At 50.7% G+C, this 15,196-nt stretch overlaps 1 protein-coding gene across 1 annotated transcript in view; it reads left to right on the top strand.

Annotated features, from left to right (window-relative positions):
• Positions 1-6,398, top strand: part of LOC128841843 (putative protein TPRXL) — a 33,858-nt gene extending 27,460 nt beyond the window's left edge. The window contains exon 5 of the mRNA XM_054037315.1: positions 3,957-6,398. Within this exon, the coding sequence (XP_053893290.1) occupies positions 3,957-4,001 (45 nt within the window). The 3' untranslated portion in view covers positions 4,002-6,398. The remainder of the gene's footprint in view (positions 1-3,956) is intronic.
• The last annotated feature ends 8,798 nt before the right edge of the window (positions 6,399-15,196 follow it).

Raw genomic sequence — 15,196 nt, 5'->3', positions numbered from 1 at the left:
GCTACCGATAGCTGGGTCCTAAGCACTGTCATGTCGGGTTATGCTATCCAGTTCCTCCCTATCCCTCTTCAGGGACCCGTCTCATGAGATATTGCTCTTCGAGCAGGTCCATTTTCTGCTGGCTTTGGGAGCAGTGGAGGAGGTTCTGCTGGAACACCAGGGTCATGGCTTCTACTCCCAGTATTTCCTGGTACTCAAATCCATGAGAGGAGTAAGACCTGTCCTCGACCTTCACAGCCTCAACAAATATCAGGTCCATGAGGTTCCGAATGGTCCCTATTGACTCCTCTCCCAGCATGGTCTCAGAACGACTGATTTGCGGCTCTTGATCTTCAAGATACCTACTTAAATGTGGCAACTTTGCCAAGCCACAGAAAGTTCCTTAGATTTGTTGTGGCAAAACACCACTTCCAGTGCACAGTGCTTCCATTCGGCCTCTCTTCTGTCCCCCCAGTTTTTATCAAATGCATGGCGGTTGTTAGAGCATCCCTCAGGAAGAAGGGAATTCACATCTTCCCGTATCTGGACGGCTGGTTATGAAGGGGAAGTTCTTGTTCACATCAGCATCACAGTGCACTTGCTCCATCATCTGGGTCTCATTCTAAACACTGGAAAGTCAACCTTGGCTCCCACTCAGAAGAGAGAGGTCACTGGGGTCCCGTTAGATTCCACAACGTCCAACGTTTCTTCCAACCGACCATTTTCAGGCAATTCGCCATCTTTGCCTTAGTCTGCAGTCTCAGCCTCCCACAATAGTTCAGATGTGTCTGAGGCTCCAGGGCCCCATGCCTGCTTGCATGCACGTGGTCCAGTTTGCAAGGTTGCGCTTTTGCCCCCTTCAAATGCGGCTCAGGATGGTCTACTGTCTTACTCTTCACCCTCTAGATGGTTTGGTTTGTCTTCATCCACTGGTCCTGGACTCCTTGCAGTGGTGGATGTGTACAGAGAACATTTGCCAAGGCGTTTCCTTTGTCTGGCCCTTGCCAACCAGGTTGGTTGTTAGCGACGCGTCCCTGATGGGTTGGGTTGGTGCACCTGGGAGCGCTGACAGTACAGGGGCTGTGGTTGGAGCGGGAGGCCTCACTCGATATCAATGTGCTGGAGTTTCGGGCCATCTACAATGCATGCTATGCCTATCAAGAGATTCACACAGTTCCCACTGTGATGTATTATGGGAACAAAGAAGGGGGAGCAAACTCCAGGTTGTTTTGCCTAGAGGTGATGAGCGCTAAGGAGAATGATCCGATAGCCGTTCACTTGCCCAGGGTTCAGAACCATCGCGCGGACTGTCTCAGCGGGTATTTTTCCCTGAGTCACAAGTGGTCCTCGAAGACGAGTGCTCTCCGGGTCATCTTCACAGCTTGGGGCATCCCGACAATCAAGCTGTTCGCTACAAGAGACAACAGGAAATGTCATCTGTTCTGCTCTCCGGGGGGACCTCGGGTCCAGGTTCCCTGTCTGACTCTTTCCATCTAGTTGGCAGTGGGCTGTCCTGTTTGCCTTTCCCACGATCCTGATCGTCCCTCAGGTCATCCTCAAGTTCAAGGCGAATCAGGCCAAACTCATTCTCGTTGCCCTGGCCTGGCCAAGACTGTGCTGGTTCTCCGACCTTCTCGCACTGTCTATTCGGCCTCCCATACCGCTGCCTCCCCATCCCAACTTACTCAGAACCAAGGCCACACCTCTCATCCTGTGCTCAGCTCCCTGGATCTCACAATGTGGCTGAAAGGGGGAAAGAGCAGCATTTGGCAGCTGTCCAAGTCCTCCTCAACAGTAGAAGACACTCCACCAGGATGGCCTATTCAGTGAAATGGAAGCGATTTTTGGTGTGGTCATTAGCCCGCAGAATCCAACCGTGGCTGGTCTCTATCCAGGACATTTTGAAATACCTGCTGTAACTTCAGTCACTGCAGCTTGCATTCGGTTAATTGAAAGCACGTCTGGCAGCAGTATCAGGATTTCATCCCCGCATTCAGGGAAGATCTGTCTTCTCCAGTGCCATGGTAGCAAGATTCTTAAAATTGCTCCTTCGTCTACATCCCCCGGTCCGAGAGCCGGTTCCTCTATGGGACTTTAACTCAGTCCTAGCGACCTTAATGGGACCTCCCTTTGAGCCCCTGGCATCTTATAGATTCATAGATTATAGGACTGGAAGGGACCTCGAGAGGTCATCGAGTCCAGTCCCCTGCCCGCATGGCAGGACCAAATACTGCCTAGACCATCCCTGATAGACATTTATCTAACCTACTCTTAAATATCTCCAGAGACGGAGATTCCACAACCTCCCTAGGCAATTTGTTCCAGTGTTTAACCACCCTGACAGTTAGGAACTTTTTCCTAATGTCCAACCTAGACCTCCCTTGCTGCAGTTTAAACCCATTGTTTCTGGTTCTATCCTTAGAGGCTAAGGTGAACAAGTTCTCTCCCTCCTCCTTATGACACCCTTTCTTGTCCCTTTCCACTTTTGTGTCAGAAAACTGCATTCCTAGTAGCAAGGACCTCCACAAGGCGAGCATGAGCGTTGCAGGCTCTGATGGCAGAGCCTCCTTATACACAATTCTCCAAAGACAACGTGACTTTACGACCACATCCAACATTTCTGTCTAAAGTGGCTTCTCAGTTTCATTGGAACCAGGCGGTACCTCTGTTCTTTCTTAAGCTGCATTCATCTCCGGAGAAGCAGCGTCTCCATACTGTAGATGTCTAGTCTTCTGTCTGGACTGGACTAAACCGTTTCATGCTTCGTCTGCCCATTTGTGTTATATGCAGATCAGATGAAGGGTCAGGTGATCTCTTCACAGACGATCTCCGAATGGATAACACTCTGCATCAAGACAGCCTATGAAATAGCTTCAGTTCTGCCCCCCTCAGTAGGTGTGAGCTCACTCTACTCGGGTGCAAGCAATGCCCATAGCCTTCCTCAGTGACGGTCCATATTGGATGTTAGCAGGGCGGCTACGTGGTCGTTGATACGTAGGTTCACAAACCATTACGCCATAACTGCATCTTCCAGGGTGGAGGCAGGCTTTGGTAGGCTTAGGTAGACTCCGAGCCCTGCCTCCTGGAGGCGTGGGGGGAGGTACTGCTTGTGAATACGCGTCCACATCTACTCGAAGATGACGAAACGGTTACTTACAGTAACTGTGGTTCTTTGAGATGTGATGCAGGTGTGTTTTCCACAACCCACCCTCCATCCCCTCTGCATTGGGCTCTCGGGTCCTGGCATTCGGTGTGAAGGAACTGAGGGAGGGTAGCCAGGGGAGGGGCTATGGCCACAAGGCGTGAGCGTTGCCCCCTACGGGTACTGCTAGGCAAATTTCTCCAGCTATGAACCACAGTTACAGTAAGTAACTATTTCATACCGGTCGTCCTGCCTAGTGATGCCACAGAGGAACAGCGATACATTCACCATCCTAGGACCTCGCGGCTTGGGCTGGGAGCAGTGTGGTGTTTGCCTCGCGTCCTTCCGCAGAGACCACCCATCTGTTTGATGAATCCTGCTGATAGGGGACCTCACTGGCCGGACTGGTGGTGGCCTTGGGGGGGTGGGATGAGGGAAAGAGCCCGGTCCCAGGACACCTCCAGGGAGAGGCTGGGACCAGGCGTCTCTCTGAGACTCTCCTCTGCCATCTGAGCTGCATGAGTGGGCCTGTGGGGGAGGGGAGTCTCCCAGCCGTGTTCCTACACCTGCCTCCTCCGGCCCCTTCCAGAGGCCATAGGAGGAAGGGAAGGTAGCGCCTCCAGAGAGGGTGAGCCCTTGCCAGGGACTAAGGGAGGCACTGCTCGGGGAGCACAGGGGCTGGAAATGGCAAAGCAGTTACACTGTGAATGGAGGGGCTGTGGGCCTGGCACTGGCTGGACCCCTCTCCTCGGATGCAGTTGCACCCCAGATCTAGACCAGTTCCCCCTCCATGCCATGACTGATACTAATGTGTGTCTTTCTCCTTTGCTCGTAGGACGACATGATGGAGGATACGCCCCTCTCCCTCTACAGCTACTAGGCAGCAGGAGGACCCTCCATCCAGGTTTGGGGAAGCGCTGGAGTTCCCTGAGCAGTAGGCCCCTGAGGACCTGGTCCAGGAAGATCCCCTGAGGATGGGGGGAAGGCGGCTCTGATTTTGCACTTGACTGAAACACTCATTGCAGATGGGTGGGTTGGTTTGCTTTAAAAACTTTTGTAAAAGTTTGGTTTTAAAGTTTATTCTGAGAGCTGGAGCCAGTTAGAGCCCAGCACTGGCCCTTCCCTCTGCTCTCCGTACGCCGAGGGTCCTAAGCCTCCTCAAAACGCTGAGGCGATGGGAGAGGGGCTTTTCACCTTGCATTTTAGCCTGAGGGCTGAGCTGATGTTTTGCCGACTCGCTTGGACGTCTCAGAAGCTGCTGCTCTCAAAATGCGCCTTGTGTCAGGAAATGCAGTGTCGGTCCTCACAAGGCAAGCAAAGGAGAATGTTACTTCCCACTGGGAGACGAGGGCGGGGAGCAGACTGGCTCCCTCTTGCTTTGTGTTTTTTTGCACGTTGTTCCTATTTCAACTTCAGCAGTGGGATCCACTCCTGAATTCCCAGAGAATCTAGCAGGACTGTGGTAAACTGCAATCCCCTCCTTGCCCCCCAGAAAAACAGCCCCCTGGCTGCGGGAGGAGAATGTGCCCCTGGGGGTGGGGGTGAGCGGGAGGTTTTTCATCACGCTGGTAGGGAACCAACATAACTGGGACTTGTGTGGCCTTGTCTTGGGTGGGACTCTCCTGTCTGACTCAAAAGAAAACAAAATCCCTGGTTCTCTCCCTCGAGGCAGCAGTACAAGCCTAAACCATTCCCCGCAGGCAGGCTCTCCCGTGGTCGCCTCAGCGTGGGAAGGGAACTTCTCCCGGGTATCAGAGAGTCGCTTGCTGCACTTAGTACCTTCTCTGGCGGCTGCCCTGCGCCATGACTTCCCTCCCCAGTACTGCGAGCTGGGAGCTCCTTAGTTCACTATCGAAATAGCCTTGCCAAGGCTGCTTGGTGGCTCTCAAGGGCACTTTATGCCCCGCACCCCCGAACTAGCCTTTGCCATTGTTTTGTGCCTTGTCCCTCCAGTGTGTTGGGTTTGGAGGTCAAGAAATGCTGCTTCTCTGCTTCTGAAGTCCCTCGAACAGTCCCAGCGGCTGCCAGCTCTGCCCCTGCGTCTCCTGGGAGCCTTTGTGGCTGCATAATAAGCAAACAAACAGGAGCGGGTCTAGGGGCAGCCAGCTGCCTTTGGGCTCCCTAGGGACAGACGTTAGCGTGTTGGGCAGGATGCGTCTCGACCATGTGTGCAGCTGGAGAGAGGCTGTGTGGTTTTTTCTGTTCTGTGTTACCACCTGTCCCCATTCTCCAACACACACACACACACACACTGGGGTTTCTCGCTTCCCATACAGTGGCTCCTGCCTGTTTCTACTTCCTATCTTGTTACGCCTTCTGAAGGCTCCTCGGGGGTCCCTCTCAGCTGTGCCTGGGACCTGGGCAGCGGTTGGCGAGGTCTCGCTGTGGAGAGTGATGCTGGGATAGTTGGTATCATACCTCGGTTTTCTCAGGTCTCAGCCTGTCGTCTTGGCAGCCGGTGCTTGTGCTCCCTCAGGCCAGCAAAGTCTGGGGGAGTTGTGGGCAGTCAGCATCTCTTCCGGCAAGGCCCCCGCCCCATGAAGTTGCACCGTTTTCACAGCCATGCGATGCACACATTAGCTTTCGGGAGGGCCTAGTCTCCCACCAGCAGGGCATAGATAAGTCCTATCCTTGGCTGTAATGGAGATTATTCGGGCCATGCAGCTGGAGAACTGGTCGTCTGGAACCAGGGCAGACGAGCTGGAGTAGGTGACTTCCCCACTCCCTGCATTGCTCTGTGGCTTTGGGAGTAGTTGGTGAAGAGATCATGCAGTAGTTAGGGTTTTCCTGTTGGCTGCAGACTTGGGTCTGTTGCCTGTGATGAGACACCCCCAAAAGTAACTGCAGGAGGGAGTGTAATAGATTTTTTTTTTCCCCCTCTCGTTGTGTGAAAATTAGAGGGCAGTTTTCACAGGCATCAAACTCCCAAGTCGGAACCACAGAAATTTCACTCATGCTGCAGCCTTGTTTCCCCGGCTGGAGGGCAGGGTGCTGCCAATTTTTGACACCAACAGATGCACAGACAGTACTGATGGAAATAGCGGAACCTCCTCCTGGCTGAAGCTGGCGCAAGGGTGTCAGTGGAGCTGTTGTCCGAACGAGCCGCTCTACACACAGCTTGAAGGGAGAGGACTGACTGTCCCAGCCACGCCTGCGTCTCTGCCCCTCAGGGGCGGGAGGGGGGCGGGGAACAGAACTCGCCAAACACCAAAGTGCAACTTTCTTTGTAAAATATGTTAATAGTGGATTTTTCTGCAATAAAGTTACAAATGCTGAAGGCCTCACGTATGGTGATTGCACTTAGCTCTAGCAACTGATCTGAGTCGATCATGTGCTGCGCAGCAAAGCCTGGGATGGTTAAATGACTGCTCGTCGGGACAAGAAAAATTGCAGACATCAACATAACCAATGATAAGCAAATCTAAGGGAAGCCTCTGACTGTGCTAGTCCTGGGGGTGAGGGAGAGTACAGTTAGGGAGACTGTCATAAGCACAAAAGGCAGCTGAAAGTCAGTGGGAGTGGGCACCTAACAGCCCCTTGTACCTTTGAAACGTATCCCTTCAGTGTTTTAAAGCAAGGAGAGGTAAAAAGCATACAGGCATCCAACATCCTAAAGCCATCTTTATACCTTGGGTAGCCTTGGCGTGATCATCCCGCAACACTGGTCTCATTGTGTGCTAGCTTGCAGCCATACAGCGTTAATGTAGGCAAGACACACAAGCCCAACTTGCTCACATCTTACAATTGGCTCCTCCCCCCACCACCCCCTCGTGACCCACAGTATCTTGGTCACACCTCTGGGGGCTGCTGCGGTCTGCATTACTGAACGCCAGGGTCCTGGCATCCCGTTAACTGGAAGCCTGGCCCCTGTAGTGCATGATTTCTCGCCAGTTCTCCCATCCGTGATTGCAACTCATCTTGATTTAACAATGGCACCAAATGAGGCAGCGATGCCAAACGCTGCTGGTTGGGCCCAGGAGAGCGCTCGGGAGCACCTGAGCTGATGAAGAAATTCTGAGCCTCCTAGACTCAGCGACCAGAAACACCCAATTCTCTAATACTTTGGAATGAAGTTAGAGAAATGGCTGCCACAATTCCACTGGGCTTCCGGGTGCCTTTCAACTGCTCCCTGCAAGCCGCTGCACATAGACATCATGCTGGGAATCGGGACAGTAGGTTTCTAGGGCACAAGCAAGAATAAAGACATTGAGAACGCGAGGATGAGTGTACAATGCAGACAGACACCACAGCGAGCCAGAAGTTCTTGCAGGTCCCAAGCCAGCACTTGAATGAACAAACTCAGACCCAATCTATGCTGGGGTTTGCCCCATTTATAGCCACCCTTGAAACTGTGCTAAAGCACCACAGGGCACTGGATGGCTGCTTCTGGCTACGTTTGGGGTTTGCAGCAGGGCAGCTACACCAGGGGCTGGAATCTGGGCAAATCCACGGTGCAGATAAAACCTCAGCCCTCCTGAAAGACGTTGGTACTGAAGCTTTAACCACAGACCAAGTGCCACAGGGCAGCAGTGGACCAAGCTTCCTTCCTACCACCACGTTAGTGTCCCCCCATCCTGACCTGTAGGAAACCATCTCCACAAGGCACGGAGACTCTGCCTCTGTGACCCACCAGATTCGGGGCCTCCCACTTGGCACCTAGATTGTTTCTGGTGCTGTGAGCCCCTTGAGATGGACCACGTGGGGGCCTCTTGGGCTTGATTTTCCCCACCCAGCTGAGCAAGCTTCTATGTGTCTCTTTGAACACAGCACAGGCCTTCGCTGGGTTTGGTTTGTGCGCTTTTCAGGCTTATAGTTCAGTAGCAAGGGGCCAGAAATCAGTCTGGCCAGTTACGTTTGAAGCTGAAGTGGGTGGGTATGGAGTGCAGATAAGAGATCGGAGCCTCAGTGACCCACCTGCCTCCCATGCTTATTGGTGGGGGCTCACGTTCTGAAGGGAGGAGGGCAAAGGCCAACTAGTCCTGAAAGGTGCTTTGTCAAAGGATAGCTCCGTGCGGCATGACATTCCTGCACCACGTGCCAATGGCCTGTATGCTGGGCTGCCCATCATAGTTTACCGGCTGCAAGTTCACTTGAAGCTAGCATGTCTCGCCCTGCGACACAATGCAGAAGAGAAACCCGTGAATGAGACGGTAGACAAATTGTTCCAGGTGAGCATAGGCGCTCTAATGCAACTTAATGGAGCAGAGAGCAATTAGCTCCAGATTAGGAAGTACTTGCAGAGGGCAAGACTCTATACTGAGGGTCTCCCAAGGGAAACGGGCAACAGCGCTTGAAACCTTTACAGGACAGCAGGAAATACGGGTGCAGGGTGGGTGTGACTGTTTTATTTAGGAGTTAGAATGAAGGCTTGAGAGTTTAAAAAAAAAAAAAAAAAAATCAGGAATGTCCATCCCCACCCCCACCACCTTTTTTTGATCTGAGGACATGTTCGGCGAGTCAGAAGTGCAGATCAGGAGATCTCCCAGCGCTTAACTGAAGAAACAGGGTGTTGAATCCTTAACAGGAAAAATTTCTCTCTCAAGCAACAAAGTACACTCAGTTTTAAACAGAAATATTCACACGCCCACACCCCCGTTCAATCTGCTTTCCCTGCCAGGGCATACGTGATGTAATCCTACCAGTTCTCCAGCCAGCCATACCATCTTCTAGGGCAGATTCATAGATAAGGCTAGAAGGGACGACTGTGATCATCCACGCTGACTTCCTGCATCACCCAGGCAACCCCACAGGTAAACACAGCCTGAACTACTAACCCCTTTCACAAAGGGAAATAAGAACACCCTTCTCTTGTTACCGCATCATAAGGACACAAAAGGAGCACAACCGCTCTTTCCCCCTCCTTTACAGTTCATCTTTAAAACAAGGCTGGACAAAGCCCTGGTAACAGGGTTCAAATGTGTTTAGAGCTATAAAGAGGAACGGAAGGCAGGACAAGAGGCAATGGGCTTAATCTGCTGCAAGGGAGATTCAGGTTAGATGTTAGAAAAACTTCCCAACTCTAAGGGGAGCTAAGCTCCAGAACAGGCTTTCCAGGGAGGTTGGAATCCCGTCACAGGAGGTTTCTAAGAACAGGTTGGACAAATACCCGTCAGGGAAGGTCAGGGTTTACTTGGTCCTGTCTCAGCGCAGGGGGCTGAACTAAATGACCTCTGGAGGTCCCTCCCAGCCCTACTTTTCGATGAATAGGCTGCAGGGAGATATACCTATCTCATAGAACTGGAAGGGACCTTGAAAGGTCATCAAGTCCAGCCCCCTGCCTTCACTAGCAGGACCAAGTACTGATTTTTGCCCCAGATCCCTAAGTGGCTCCCTCAAGGATTGAATTCACAACCCTGGGTTTAACAGGCCAATGCTCAAACCACTGAACTATCCCTCCCCCCTTACCCTGCTCAAGGATGGGATTAGTGACCTACTGCTGTTTATCTGCTAAATTATAATTAAAATATAATTTTTGGGTTTTCCCCCCCTCTCCTTTTATATATTAAATTATAATTAAAATATAATTATAATTGGTAGATTTGTCTAATACAATTCACAATTACATGGTTGTTTTCCATCTCCCATTTCTGGGTGTCTGTAACAGGGATATGATCACAGTGTACAGCTTATAAAACTCCTTCAGATGAAAAGTGATATAAATTCAGGCGCTTCTAGTAGTGTCCCGATGGGTGCTCCGTTTCAGGCACACGTATGCCTCTCAAGCCCTGGATCAGAGATTTTCTGCTGGCAGTGTGGTTCTGCCCGCGCACACGCTCTATACAACCTCATGCCGCACACCAAGGGTATACAGATCTGCACGGGCAAACAGCCCGCAGTTCCTTCTCTACAGCCTCGGCCTGAGATGGAGCCTTGAGTGTTCTACAGTTGTTCTTTTAGTTTCGTGTTTCTAGTTCCCGTTAGTTGTCAGTATAGAATTAGATACAGTGAGTGGTTTGGGTTTTTTCCCCCCCTCTCCTTTTTCCAGGAAGCTTATTTGGCCTGGCTGGGCACTCCCGGCTCACCAGACTTCAAACACTACGTCTCCTGGTCTGTGACGGGCACTCTAAGTGCATCCGTTGCTTGTGAGAGTCTGATATCTGTCAAAAGTGTAACTTTCACCTAGCTCTCAAATCTAGAGCACAGACGCATCGGGAGACCAAACTGAGGTTTCTGATGATGGCATGCTCCCTTTGACCTGCTTCCGAGTCAGGAGACTCACTCCCCCTGTATATCTGTCTCCAGACAGATACAGTGCCCCTTCGACCTTAGCTCCGGACTCCCCTAAAAGGGCGAAGACTTCAGGGAAAGCTCTGAAGAAGAGAAGCTCAGTCTCCCACCACCAGAAGATGGCTCCCAAAAGGCCTCGATCTCCCAATAAGTCTGTGCTGTCGGAGGCCTCAACCTCTTGGTTTCGTACTGTGAAAGCGAAGGATTCTTCCCCCGGTACTGGCAGGACCAGGAGATCCCAGACTGCTTTGGAGAAGCACAGCTCCAGCGGGCCCACAGCACCATGTATGAAGGACAATGAGGTCCAGGACAGACATTTCTCTAAAACAGCACCATCTACATCAGACTTACCCTCAGTGCTTTCTCACTTGGCACTGTTGGTACTGGGAAAAATTCAAGCGCTAGACACCTTTGGCCCCAGCATCTATGTGCTCCAGGTTAATGGTACCATCCAACTCAACCACTTCGTTGGTACCTACCAGAATTCTGTTGCACCAGGGATTGTCAGTTTTAGACGAGCCGGAGTCCTCACTGCTTATGAATACCGAATGACTATTGGTACCGAGACCCCGATTTCTGGATTACTGTTGCTTCCCAATACCGCAGGACTCTCCTCCTTTTTCTATGGGGGCCTCCCTGCTGGAGGACACTGAGGAAGATCTAAGATGACTCAACAAATTTGCAAAGTCTCAGAAGTTCCGGATGGTGATTCTGGCAGCTATATTTCCTTCTCTAGATGCAGGAGATTGGTTTTTGGCCCTCGACCTACAGGACGTCTATTTCCATGTAGCGATTCACCCAGGAAATAACTATGTTTTACCATGGGACAGGAGCATTTTCAATACTGAGTACTTTACTTCAGCCTCTCTTCAGCTCTAAAGGTGTTCTCAAAAGTTCTAGCGGTAGTGGCCGCTTACCTTCAGCAAGAGGCAATTTTAGCCTTTCCGTATCTCAACAACTGACTACTCGAGGGCCGATCTTACGAAGCAGTGCTGACCTCCACCCAGAAATCTCTTGCTTTCTCCTAGGACTGGGGTCCCCAGCTAAACGTAAATAATCCATGTTAGCTCCGGTACAGAGAATACAAGGAGTGTACTTGGATTCAGCAGCAGCCAGAGCCTTCTTTCCGATGGAGAGATTCATGACCTTGGCAAATCTGGTCATGACAATTCAAGGCAGTCCCCGAACTACAGGAAGGAACGATTTACAGCTACTAGCTCATCTGGCAGCTTGCACCTTTGTCACCGAACATGGAAGATTGCACCTCCGCTGCTTTCAGGGCTGGTGCAGAAGGACCTCTTGCTCAATCAGAGAAAAGCTTGGACAAAAAGGTCTTGAGAACATGACTTATGAAGGAAGGCTGAAAGAATTGGGTTTGTTTAGTTTGGAAAAGAGAAGACTGAGAGGGGACATGATAGCAGTTTTCAGGTATCTAAAAGGATGTCATAAGGAGGAGGGAGAAAACTTGTTCACCTTAGCCTCTAAGGATAGAACAAGAAGCAATGGGTTTAAACTGCAGCAAGGGAGGTCTAGGTTGGACATTAGGAAAAAGTTCCTAACTGTCAGGGTGGTTAAACACTGGAATAAATTGCCTAGGGAGGTTGTGGAATCTCCATCTCTGGAGATATTTAAGAGTAGGTTAGATAAATGTCTATCAGGGATGGTCTAGACAGTATTTGGTCCTGCCGTGTGGGCAGGGGACTGGACTCGATGACCTCTCGAGGTCCTTTCCAGTCCTAGAATCTATGAATCTATGAAAACACGTCACGGTTCCCCTCCAGGTGAAGAACTCCCTAGACTGGTGGAAAAATCAACTCATTGTTTGTGCAGGCATCCCTTCTATCCGCCTAACACCAACAACAACTGACCATGAACGCCTCACTGGTAGGTTGGGGATCACAGCTCCAAACCCTTGCAACTCCGGGCAGATGGTCACTTCAGGAAACTGCTTTCCATATCAACCAGTTGGAACTCAGGGCAGTCAGGAATGCCTACCTTCAGGGCTTACCCCTCAGCAGTTGCAACTTAATCAGGATCATGATGGACATTGTGGCTTGCGTGTTCCAGATCCACAAACAGGGAGGAACAAGATTTCCCCCTCCTTGTGTACCAGAGCGATAAAGTTATGGGACTGGGGTATAGCCCATCCGATTCAGATCTCAGCCATTGACCTTCCTGGAGCCCAGAATGTCTCAGACGACATGCTCAGCAGGTGCTTCTCCCAGGACTACAAATGGGGAGTTGGACTCTCAAATCCTTCATGGGATATTCCAAAGATGGGGACTTCCAGAAGTGGACCTATTCACCGCTTCAGCAATAAGGAGGCCTAGGTTGCTACTCTTGGGGAATGCTTTTCTCCTTCCCAGGATAAAGGGCCTTTTCTACACATTCCCTCCAACACTGTTATTACTAAGAGTGATGAATAAGATCAGACAGGACAAAGCCAGGGTTATCCTTATAGTACCGACCTGGCTGAGACAGGCTTGGTCTCCTTACCTGCTTCACCTGCACGTCCTGACAGGGTTCAGGCATCCGTCCATCCCTCACCTCCTCTCCCAGGATGCAGCTCGTGTGATTCACGCCAACCTAGAGGTCCTCTGCCTACCAACATGGCTCCTAGATGGTTCACAAGATTAGAGTCCACCTGCTCAACAGAAGTACAACAGGCATTACAGCAGAAGAGAGTCAGCCTGGATTTCTTACCTTCAGAGATGGAAAAGGTTCAACCACTGGTGTCATCCTCACCATCTTGTGCCTGAATCCTCTTCGCTCTCAGCCATCTTGTAGTAAAAACTTGAAAAAAATCACCAAGGAGTCCGATGGCACCTTAAAAATTAACAGATCTGTTAGTTTTTAAGGTGCCACCGGACTCCTTGTTGTTTTTGTGGATACAGACTAACACGGCTACCCCCTGATATTTGAAAAAATCAGGTTATCAACGAGCTCCATTACGGTTCTTCTGGACACAATATCAGCATTTCATTCCCTACTAAAAGGGTTTTCCCTGTTTGCTTACTCTGTGTCCTCAAGATTTATTAAGAGATTAGGGAACTTTACCTCCAGGTTAAGGATCCTACGCCTTCTTGGGATCTCAGCCTGATACTCAGATACCTCATGGGACCTCCATTTGAACCTTTACTTATCTATAGGGCCCTACCAATTTCACGGTCATAGGGTTTTAAAAATAATAAATTTCATTATTTCAGCTATTCAAATCTGAAATTTCATGGTGTTGTAATTGTAGGGGTCCTGACCCAAAAGGGAGGAGTGGGGGGGGAGGAAGGGGCACAAGGTTATTATAGGCGGGTCATGATATTACCACCCTTACTACTGCTCTGCTGCTGACGGTGGCGCTGCCTTAAATGCTGGGCAGCCGTAGAGCTGCAGCTGCTGGCCGGGACCCCAGCTCTGAAGGCAGCAGAACCACCACCACCAGCACAGAGTAAGGGTGACATAGTATGGTGTGGTATTGCTACCCTTACTTCTGTGCTGCTGCCTTTAGAGCTGGGCGTCTGGCCAGCAGCTGCCACTTTCTGGCCACCCAGCTCTGAAAGCAGTGCAGAAATAAGGGTGGCAACACCAGGACCCCCCTACAATAACCTTGCAACCCCCCGTGACCCCTTTTTGGGTCGTGACCCCAGTTTGAGTAATGCTGGTCTCCCCTGTGAAATCTGTATAGGACAGGGTAAAAGTATACATGAGACCAGATTTCACGGTTGAGATAAGATTTCACGGTCCATAACGCTTTTTTCACGGCCATGAATTTGGTAGGGCCCTACTTATCTATGAAGATAGCGTTTCTACTAGCCATCATGTCAATTTACAGGGATGGGGACCTTGATGGCAGAACCCCCTTTTATGGTATTTTTCCAAGGACAAGGTCTCTTTATGGCCAGACCCTAAATTCTTACCTAAAGTGCTGTCAGATTTCCATCTTAACCAGGCCATCCATCTACCAGTATTTTTCCCTAAACCATATACATTTCAGCGTGAAACCTCCTGTCATACTTTAGATGGTAGATGGGCATCAGCCTTTTATCTCTGGGTGTATCATCGCTTGCTGCAACACGGACGGTGCTCTACCCGACCCCAGAGGATAACAACATGCTCTTCCAGATCACACGCAGCTGCCAGAGCTTCAAGAGCATTCCAGTCTTGGAGATCTGCAGACTGCCTACATGGGCCACCATGCATACTGTTTCTAAACACTATGCCTCGGTCCATGCCGTGAGCTCTGATGCGGCGCTTGGTACTGCTGTACTGTCGTCAGTCTTGGACTCAGTTCCAAAGCTCTCTCCTCCTTGTAGGGGACACTGCCCAGGAGTCACCTGAAAGTGGAGCACCCACAAGGACACTACTCAAAGAAGAGGTTACTGCACAAGGTGAGTAACTGCGGTTCTTCAAGATGTGTCCCCTATGGGTGCTCTGCTACCTGCCCTCTGTCCCCTCTGCTTTGGACTGCCCTTTGTTGGACGTTTGGATAGAGAAGGAACTGAGGGCAGTTCGCCTGCACAGCTCTATGTACCCTTGGGTGAGGTTATATAGAGGTTGTGTGCGTGGGGGGGAGGGCAAATGGACACTGCTAACGAAAAATCTCTGATCGAGGGCTTGAGAGGCGCATTCACACCTTAAGTGGAGCTCCCATAGGGGGAAACATCTCAAAGAACTGCAGTTACTGCACAAAGTAACTGCACCTCTTCCTTCTATTGTCCTGGGAGCAAGTGTCACAAATACAGTCTTCCTCCTGTGAGCAGCAGCCACAGATCAATGCTGAAGGCCGAAACTTGAAAAGGGTTTCTGCCCTATTTACCATGCACTGCTGTTTCGGGGAGCTGGAGCTCAAACCAG

Source organism: Malaclemys terrapin, chromosome 8 (genome assembly GCF_027887155.1).
Source record: "Malaclemys terrapin pileata isolate rMalTer1 chromosome 8, rMalTer1.hap1, whole genome shotgun sequence".
NCBI lineage: Eukaryota > Metazoa > Chordata > Testudines > Emydidae > Malaclemys > Malaclemys terrapin.
Note: the sequence above shows the minus strand (reverse complement) of the source record. Positions and strands in the feature narration are given on the sequence as shown.